Source organism: Sturnira hondurensis, unplaced genomic scaffold (genome assembly GCF_014824575.4).
Source record: "Sturnira hondurensis isolate 20B ecotype Veracruz unplaced genomic scaffold, ASM1482457v3 Scaffold0006413, whole genome shotgun sequence".
In the NCBI taxonomy this organism is placed as follows: Eukaryota; Metazoa; Chordata; class Mammalia; order Chiroptera; family Phyllostomidae; genus Sturnira; species Sturnira hondurensis.
This window is the reverse complement of record NW_028079044.1, coordinates 48,140,852-48,150,963: the sequence shown is the minus strand read 5'-3', so window position 1 is coordinate 48,150,963 and position 10,112 is coordinate 48,140,852. Positions and strand designations below refer to the sequence as shown.

The following is a 10,112-nucleotide window of genomic DNA, read 5'->3' as shown; positions in this document are numbered from 1 at the left end:
ACAGATTACAAAGGTGACATGACAGAGACAGAGAAGGAGAAAAATGCCTCTGCTCTCTAATCACAGGAAGCTAATCTTCTATTAAAAGAAAAAGGAGTATGTACGGTTGGTGGGACGAAATCACCTATCAGTCACCAATAACCCATCAAAGACGCACGCCAAGGACGAAGACGGCAGCTCTCCCTAGTTACCAGGGGTGTGACCACATGCTATAACCACCACGATGAAGAATCACTGCCTGAGGAAGTCCCCAGGGCCATCGGGCACCTGTGCAGGTGGCAGACAGCTCCAGACCAGCCCCTGGTTTGGAGGGAGGATTCCTGTAGTTCACACAGCAAGGAGGTGGGTTAGGGACCCCATGTGGAGCCGGATGCCAGCGGGTGGGGATGGGAGGGGCAGCTGTGCTCCCCAAGCTCCCAGGGGACTTTCCCTGAGCCACACCTCACACAACCAGTAGCCACGGGCCTGACACCCCAGGGGATGCAAAGATAGACCCATTTGGCAACCTGATTGTTCACTAAAATTTTTCATGTTTAACAACAGCAAAATAGTCAATAAATCTATTTAATGACTGTAGTAACAGCTATTAGAAAAATGTACCTGTGCACAAGTATTTTGATTTTTTATTGCTTATATATGAATTGCACAGTGAATTTTCACATTTCCAAAAGCTCACTTCGTTACATTTATTACATATATTGCCACAAATCAGTTTCAGACAAAAAGACAAGCGATACTTTGAGGAGCGGAAGTTAACTGCTGGTAAAGTGTTCCATTACTCTAGAAAAGCGTGAGTTCAGAAGTGTTAAGGAAGTAAGTGTGTGTGTGTGTGTGTGTGTGTGTGTGTGTGTGTGTGTGTTCAGGCTGACTCCACTGACAATGAAACTGTACCAGCCAAGACAACACCAGTATAGGAGAACACTTAAATGTTAACTGTTCAGAGTCCAGAAAAAACAGAATGATATAAGCATCTGCATACTGCCAAAAGAAAGTGATTTAACAGTTTATTAAGAATTTTACATATCTACAAAAATATAGCAATACAGTGAACTTCAACAAATCCTACGCTTTCAGTCTCAAAACCGGATACGATACAGTATGCGCGCCCACTCCCTGCAGGGTCTCCAGGAAGGGACAAACCAAAAGACCCACTGCTTGGGAATCACTGGTAATAAGACCAGTCCCATGACCTAGCGTGCAGAGGTCTATGAGATTTAAGAACAGCGCTGCCCCCACAGAACGCCAGGCAACGGTTTGCACAGACCCAGGGGAAGGGGTGAGAGATGGCGGTTGAAACAGGGGTCCTTCACGTGTGGCACACACACTGAACGTCACAGAGAAACGTGAGCGTCTGTGCAGCCCCGTCTGTTCTGCAGGAGTGCAAACAGATATATATCTTCTTTTCTTGTACTATTAAACTATACATTTGTTCATACAAAAGCACACAGTGTTCATCTATAAAATGACATCCGAGTGGATGATAGTTTCTGCATGTCCCCCTGCTTTGATTTTTTAAATGCACTGTCAAAAATGAATATCCTTCTCAAAAATGCAGAAAAAAAGGGAAATAAAAAAGAAGCCCATCACATGTGGCCTATTAGATGGTGAAACATGAAATCAGCTGATCCAGAGGCAAATGCGGTGGCGGTGGCGATGGGGTCGCGCCCCAGCGGGGATGGCACCAGACCCGGGAGGCAAGGCCTCCCTCCCCGCCATTTACTGGGTGCCCAGCATGTCTGTCCGCGTGTCCTTGACAGGCGCACAGGACTGGAGTTTTTCGCAAGTTGTTTCAAGATACTGGACTTCAGTTTAAATATCCAAAATTTTCTGAGTATGTTCATTATGTTTCTCTGTTTCCGCTACAGGTGCCCATACAACCCTCAAACCAAAGGTATAACAGTCCATGCTTCCCCACAATTTTCCAAACAAAAACAAAAGCCGAAAACTGAATTTTTTTTCTGAGCTACAATTTTGATAGGTATATTCTTTAATTACAAAGAAATAAATTCTGAAAAGGAAGAACTATAAACAGGTTATTTTATAAAAATGCTCAAAGAGAATGTGGTAAGACTTCAGAGAAAGTTGTTCATTCCGCCAAGTGACAGGACTCACCACAGTGCACACTGTTCTAAGAAAACACTGTGAGTGCGTCCACACACGATGGGGTGTCAGCACCGGTCCGCTCGGCGGCTTTGGTCAACGGGGGCTCCCTCTGCCAGTCCCTTCTGCCAGTCCTCAGCACACCCGACTGCGAAGACCACGGGCGCCCTTCCAAAGGCCATACAACAAACCCCCAACAGAAATGCATACAAGCTACAGTTCAAATCCAACAAATTTAAAGTCCGTTTTGGTAGTTTTCTGACTATGAGACTTACACAATGCACAATATATAAAAGTGTAAATTAATGTGCTCTCAATAAAAATCAAAATGTATACTCTTCACAGGTGAACTAGTAGCTACTTTAAATAGACAGCTCATTGAACTAATGGAGCGGAAGCGAAACAGGGCTCTAGTTTCGAAGCACAGTCAGTGAACGGGCGCACCGGAGGACGTAAACAGTGCTGCACGGCCCGCTGCCCCGGAGCAAGCTTGCCGTCCCTCAGGTCCAAGGATCAGACTCTCGGCAGAAGATACAGAATGACAGGCACACGACACTGTAGAGCATGGCGACTTAGGGTCCCACTCCATGAGAATTTTCAATGCCATTCACTACCGTCAACAAGCTGAGGAATGCCCATCACGCACCACCACGGCCAGCGACTACGGGGCCGCCTGCCGCAGCGCTTGCCGCGTGGGCCGAGCACCTGCCAGGCAGCTCCGCAGCCCCGGCTGTACTTGTGCGTGTCTGCTTTTGCAGCTGGCCAAAACCAAAGGCAATGCTGCTTTAAGCAGTTATGCAGATGTTAAAGGAATAGAGTAGACACTTTGTACATCTTTCAACCCTCCGAAGGCTACTTTAAGAAAAAACTACATGTTTTTGAAAAGTTTAAAATACACTGTTTAACAATGAAATAATGTTGAGACCAATACATGTTCAACTTTAAAAGACAACAGGAACTTCAGAAGAAATTAACATGGCATAAATCTACCTTCAAAAGTACTCTAAATCACATACAGATGCAAAATTTCTAATATGGTATGCCAAGCATTTGGTCAAAGATAAGTTCCATCGTTATTTTCAAGAAGTACGCTGATACGCACTAAGTAAACCTTGGAAACAAACCGCCTGGCCTTGAATTTCAGCCTCTAAAATCCTATGCTGAGGTCTTCCTGAGCGACTCAGTATACACATAGATCTGGAAACTTCATCTCATAGACGGGGACAGACTGGTACTGGGCATGCCCAGAAGTGATGGTCAGTGTTCCCGATGGGCTCGGAGGAGGACTGGAAAAGAAGAACAGGACATCATCAGCAGGTGCTCCTCCGAGAGCACAATTTTGATAGGTATAGTATTACAGGTCCCGCTGCCCGCCGCAGGTGGGACTCCTGTGCTGCTGGCCAGCGGGCAGGCTACGCGGAAAAGAGACCATGCTGGCGTCGGGCTGTATTTAAGTCTAAACCAGAGACGTTCCTTTGAATATACACACACATAACTTCAGTAGTGAGATAACACCTTACACGTCTTATTACAATTTACAACTGTAACTTACAAGTCTTGTAAGCTCGCTGTTTCACTGGGATGAAATCCCTCAAATATAAATTTACTACTCTTTTTTGATGATAGCACAGTATTGCATTATGTGGACATATCGTAATTGCTTTAATCCAGTGGATAAATGCAGGTTGATATCCACTGTTCATTATTTTAATTAATGCTCACAGGTCTATTCTTATACACACATAGCTTTACCCTGATTGTCTCCTTGGTGTATTGTCACATACACAGAATTCCTGGATCAAAGTGTATGTGTCCTCAGAATTCTGACTTGGGTGTATTCTGCCAGAACACCAGTCATTTAAACTCCCAACATTTGAGTGTGCCCACTCTTCCACCACTGTAAATCTTGGGTGTAATCCACCATTTTGTGTTTAAATTGAGCCAATTTGATAAGCAAAGGGAATTCATTCTTACTTTTATTTTCGATTTTGGGCTACCATTAACGCTAAATATCCTTGTAGATTCAGTATTCATCTTATGTTTCTTTAAAATAACTCATCTACCTGAGTCTACTGCCTGTGTTTCTACTCAGATATCTTTCTCGTATCAATTCGGGAAACTAATCTTCTGTCCTAAGATCCAAATGCCTTTCCATAATTCATTAGTTAATTCCTCTCAAACCTTTTCTTTTTCTTTTTTTTGCCAAATGCTTCAAAACCTGACAAAAGCTCAATGATTTTTTAATGATTTCTAACTTGTTGTATTATGCTAAGGAAAACTTTTCCATGCCAAGATTATAAATATAAACTCAAGTATTTCTATGTATTTTTCTAAACAGTTAAAACTTTCTATTTCGGTAAAGGTGGAGATCCCGCCCCCCTTTGCTGGGCAATAGTCAGAAGCAGCTGTCCAAACAAGATTTACATAACATCTGTTCCCTTCCCCCCAAATCTGAGATCTACCCTATTCTACTTACCCGCACCCAAGCCCAACCTGTTGGAAGGACCAAACGACTATCACATTTTCCTACCTAGCAAGGCAAACGCTCCCGTTTTTTCCTCACACAGTGTTTTCCTGACTGCTTTGCTATGAGTTCGTCCACACTGTCTTCAGCATCATTTGTTCAGATATAAAATGAACCGTGAAGGTCTGGGCCATACCCACAGAGTAATCCGCAGAGAACGGAGGCCCCTGAGACGGCGACTGCCCACCCAACGACAAGGTGCACATCTCTCCTCCCGTGCGTGTCTTATGTGGACTTCAGAGACTTACAGGCGCTGCAGGTCACACATGGCTCTCTGTTATTATTTTATAGTTACGAATATAACTCATTGTACTGAATTATATACAGTAATAAGTTTACATTAATTATGTATAAACATTAACTTCATATAATTGCCTAACTGTAAACTTTTCTTAATTAAGTTATTCAGTTGGCTATCTTATATTTTCTTGATGTATTATCCCATTTATAGCAACTAATAATTATTTTGCAATTATTGTTCCAGTATTTATAACATCCTTTATGTTTTTATTGAGGGATAATTTTCATTGAGTGAAATGTAGATATTAAATACGCTGCTTGACCAATATATAAACCCATGTAAAGAACAGCCTAATAAAGATACGGAGTCCCTCAGTAAGTTTCATCATTCAAAGAAGAGTCCCTTTGTGTCCCTCGCCAGTCACTCCTCCTCCGCCCGTGTATCCCCAACACACCCAGGTCCAGCAACAAGGTCTGAGTCTCTGAGGGACATCAGTGCTGCTTAAACTTCATCCCAACGGTCTACACAGCCTACAGGAACGGTCCGTAGGCACTACTCTCTGTTACGTCTGATTTCTTTTGCTCAGTATGTTTTTATAGTTATCCAAAAAAATGTATTTCTTTTTATTGCTGAAGAGCATCTCACTATTCGTCCACCCACTCTCCCGGTGAGGAGCACTTGGTCATTACGAGAAACGCTGCTGGAAAGGACGACGAGGTCAAACCATAAAGGTCAAACCATGACCTCTTTGAGCTTTACAGGTCAAAGAGGTTAAACAGGAGAAACCACCTGGTTCAACACATCACTAGAATGGGAGTCTCCCAAATTACCCAAATAGCCTTATGAACACATTGTAAAAGACAGCGAGAAAAGCCAGAAGACACCTGGACGAGAAACAGCATCAGACTCTGTCCAGTGAGGAGACTGACCACTGTACAGAGGTACCTACATGAGCTCGTGTTCATCCTAAATGAAAAACGCAGGCACCGAAACACAATTGGCCACGAATGCACCAGGGGCGGACAGCCCCCACTCTGCTGAGTTCTACCGCGGTGGCAGTACCGACTCACAGCGCCCTTACCGTATGGTGAGCTCCAGTATCTGAGTGAGTCTGTCATGGAGTAAATGTGCCTACGAAAGAGAAAACATGTTAAGAGCAAACTCACTATTTTCCAAATGCCCACATGCAATAATGCGAATGCAACTTAAAAGATAAAGCATAACTGTAACTGCTGTGCCGACAGCACAGAACGCTTTAATGTTTTCGTTCTGTCCGTCCCACATGATATAAAGCTTCTCTATTGATCCTTTCCAACCTCACATGTAAAAACAAACCAACAGATACACAACATAAACTACCCACAGCAAAATCTCTGAAAACCACTGAAAAAAAAGTATCAAAACAATAACAATCATTCACGCGTAGTTTGGGGCCTCTCATTTCCATCAGCTTATATTACGAGAGTAAATGACTCAGGCACCATTGGTGTCTGTGCCCTCAGAGTTTTCAGAGTTGACACATTACGCTGTGCTCTGCTGACCTGCCCAAACATGGAATCTGCCAGCTAACCACTTACACGGTTGCCCCAGATCACACCCCGCCCCGCCCCTTCAACACGTTTTCACTCACTTTGGATTCACACTGTGCTGCTATTTCTTCAAAAGGTGCTTTCTGGAATTTCTCAATGACCAGACGCCTCTTTTCCTTCTCCTGTTCTTCCATTCCATTGGTATCTATGTATATGTTTACAAAGACCCGTTAAAAGGAACACAGAATTTCACAGAACCTTGCCAATGTCCATAAAAGTAAATGATCTCAAAGCCAAAAAGAAGCAATATTTACAGGACTACTTTTACATGAAAAAAAGCAAACGTGTAACATGCTTGAAATATCCTAAAGCTAGAAAGCAACACACACATGGAATTTTTTTAAATCTAAGGGTTAAAACTACATGAGACCCCTTTTTACAGACTACCTCCCCGTTTCTCCACCAAACAGGCCGAGCGTGCTGGCTTCCTCCCTGGAGGGTGATTCTTTCATCAACAATCAGCCCCTTGCACAGAACTGGCACTGCATTCGAAGTCCTCCAAACTCGGTATCGAATGGCGCAACAGACAAGGTCACGAGGTTGTTCTGGACCGACTTTTTAGCCCTCCCCGTCTGTTTGCCACCATCTGAAGGGCGACGCTTTATCTGAGGAGGACGTGAGCTCTGCCTGGTCACAGGCAGCCCCTTCCCTTGAACAGGCTCTGGGAGGCTGCGCAGGCACGTCAGGCACAGCAGGTTTCCGTGCCGCCCGTGGTGGGTGCCCGCACGCAGGCTGCATGGACCCACGCGCGAGTCAGGCTGGAAACTCTCAGAAGCGCTGGGTCAGGTGGACTGAGTGGTCTTTACCCGACACAGAGTAGCGTCATGAGCAGTGTGTTTGTCACGGGGTGAGAGAGGAGCTGGCTGAGTGGCAGGAGGCCGAGACAGCGTCACACTAACCCTTGCTGTTTCGCCAATGAAAACCCTGAGGCAGGGACATTAACGAGTTCTTCTGAGATCACACCAGTTGGACTAACTCTGCACTCTTCTGTTATCCTTGTATAAAACACTACTCTGATTCTTTTTACATCTGTAGAAGCCTGAAGAACATAGCTAAGTAAATCAATTATGTATTTATACAGAAGTCAACAATGCACATATATATACACATATATGTGTGTATATATATGTGCATTGTTGACTTCCGTACATATACATATACGTATATGTATATACGTATATACATACATGTGTGTATATATGTGTATATACATATATGTATGTGTGTGTGTGTAGCCATGTTGCCTTTATTTATTTTGGCATATAAACATGCACTAAGATAAAGACACACTATAAAAATATTAGGAGAGTTAATGAGTATAAAAAATCTCACCAATTGCTTTCTTTAATGTTTCAAAGGTGATTTCTTCAGTGTTACTAACCTGGAGAAAAGTGATTTTAAGTAAAATAATTAAGAAAGGTCAATACAAATAATACTTTCACCTAGTGCAAGTCATACAAAAACTTTTTTCTAACCTCACCCAAGGATATGTTTACTGATTCTAGAGAGAGACAGACAGACAGACAGACAGAAACATTGGGGTGAGAGAGATACAGCAATAGGTTGCCTCCCGTATGCACCTAGACTGGTGAGAGGGGTGAGGGATCGAACCTGCAGCCTGTTTGATGTGCAGGATGATGCTCCAACCAACTGAGCCACCCGGCCAGGGCAGTCATATAAGAACTTCTACAAACTTTTCCCTTTGTGTTGCCTTGATTTGTGATGACCCTCCACAGTGTCCTATAACCTCCACTCTTCCCATGGTTGTGACAATGGCCTAGTGCAGCGGTTTCCAACAAGTCTACACACCACTGCTTGGCTGGCCAAGCTCGTGCCCTCCCAACAACCCGGCCCGTGCTGGATTAGAGCCATCTCCAGCTGCGTGATGTGCAGCAAGACTTGGGTCCACCGCCGGAACTGCCCCATCAGGCGACGCCGCCTGCCAATATTCAAGGCGGAGACTGCACACAGATGATTTCTGTTTGCCATGTAGCAAATAAAAACTAAGTACTCTATAGCCTCTAAGATTCTGGTACCCCATGCAGCTTGCAGATAAAAAACGAAATAACCTAAAACTGTAAATGGTTTAAAAGCAAGAATCACTGCTTTGAGAAGTGTTTGATGAGCATAGTTAACAGCTTAAACTAATCCTACTCTGGGTCTTGTAAGGTCAACCTACCCTGGTCTTACTCTCCAGAACGGCCTTCCACGTGGGTTTTCAAATCTCTACTGCTCTCAGATACGTAAAAGGTGTGACGTCTACTGCTCAATGATAAAACCAGTGATACCTGTTGTGGCACCAGCACATTTTCAGGAGTATGTCCAGCTACTACCTTGTCTCTGAATAAAAATTAAGAAACGACATAGCAGTACTTGCCTGGGGCTCTGGTCACCCCTAATTTTAGCTCATGAGCTTCTTTGCTAAATCTAAGCCACAAGACTAATGACAGCAGGAGACTTCATGCTTCGCACGGTGGCTTCCCCCGGAGGCAGAGTTTGGCTGGAAACCAAGTGGCCATGAACAGTCCTACTGCCCCGGTTTTTCTACTGAGGGTTCGTATTTCTAGTTGAAGCCAGACGGAAACTGGAAATCTTCAGTGGCTTTTTTCTAGACATTTGTGGCAGATATACAAGATTAGGCTCTGACTGGTCAATTATTTGTACTAGAAGCAACCTAATGCCTCAGTGAAAAAAAAACAACCCCCAAACACTCTTGTCCTCACAGCTGGTGAAGAACAGGGAGAAACCAAACTCCCGAGGAACCTACGCAGCGCCGGAGAAAGGGCACTGGAGACTTCGACTATCACCTGTTCAGTGTGGGTAAGTGGGAAGCTAACGAGCTTTACCTAGTAACTCTTCTTCCCCATTTGGTCTTGTTCTCCTCGATTCCGGTAACTGTGATTCAGTTTCTGAGCATCAAAACCAAGTCATTCTGTCCTTTTTTTTTAAACCTCCTTTTATCTAACTTGCTTTCAGTCACTTGCTGGTCCTACCCACTCTTGCCTTCAGACTAGGGCACTCCTGCTCCCATCCCTCTTTCTCATCTCCGGCCTGGCTGCTCTGGGTCCTCGTGCTGGCCTCTCGCTTCCAGTCTTCTCTTTCCAATTCCACCTAGTCATGCTTCTCCCACTCCTTTGTGAAAGCACAGCTCTGAAATGACGCTACCCCCATCTCGGTGTCCCCCACTTCCTACCAGTTACAAACCAAGCCCCAAGGCTGGTGAGAAACCCCTCTGTAATTTGTCTTCAATCTTGTTTCCCAAGATTCCCTTTTTGTGGAAGCTATTTTTAAAAAATTGCTTCATAATAGTGCTTAATGATTAATATTTTACCTTCAATGCAGCTACTAAATACAAGCCACATATTTGAGATGGTGCTCAACTACACTAGAATAGGTTCCTCCCCAGCCAGTGTGGCTCAGTTGTCGAGGTGTTGTCCTGTGAACCGAAATACCACTGGTCCGACTGTTGTCAGGGCACAGCCCTCAGCTGCAGGCTTGGTCCCCTGAGGTGTGTACAGGAGGCAACCAACTGGTGCTTCTCTCTCACACTGATGTTTTGCATCTTTCTCCCTCCCTGCCCCTCTCTAAAATCAAAAGTAAAATAAAATGTTTATCAAACCAGAATCTGCGCCAACTCTTGAGCTGGTTGGGCTGGAGT

The 10,112-nt window shown here is 44.3% G+C and overlaps 1 protein-coding gene across 1 annotated transcript in view; it reads right to left on the bottom strand.

Moving 5' to 3' along the window:
- Positions 1 to 597: 597 nt before the first annotated feature.
- The window catches only part of EFR3A (EFR3 homolog A), a 69,400-nt gene continuing 59,885 nt past the window's right edge, over positions 598 to 10,112 (bottom strand). The window contains exons 20-23 of the mRNA XM_037048563.1: positions 7,787 to 7,835; positions 6,496 to 6,599; positions 5,947 to 5,996; positions 598 to 3,386 (exon numbers count right to left, since the gene is read on the bottom strand). Coding sequence (XP_036904458.1) covers positions 3,281 to 3,386; positions 5,947 to 5,996; positions 6,496 to 6,599; positions 7,787 to 7,835 — 309 coding nt within the window. The 3' untranslated portion in view covers positions 598 to 3,280. The remainder of the gene's footprint in view (positions 3,387 to 5,946; positions 5,997 to 6,495; positions 6,600 to 7,786; positions 7,836 to 10,112) is intronic.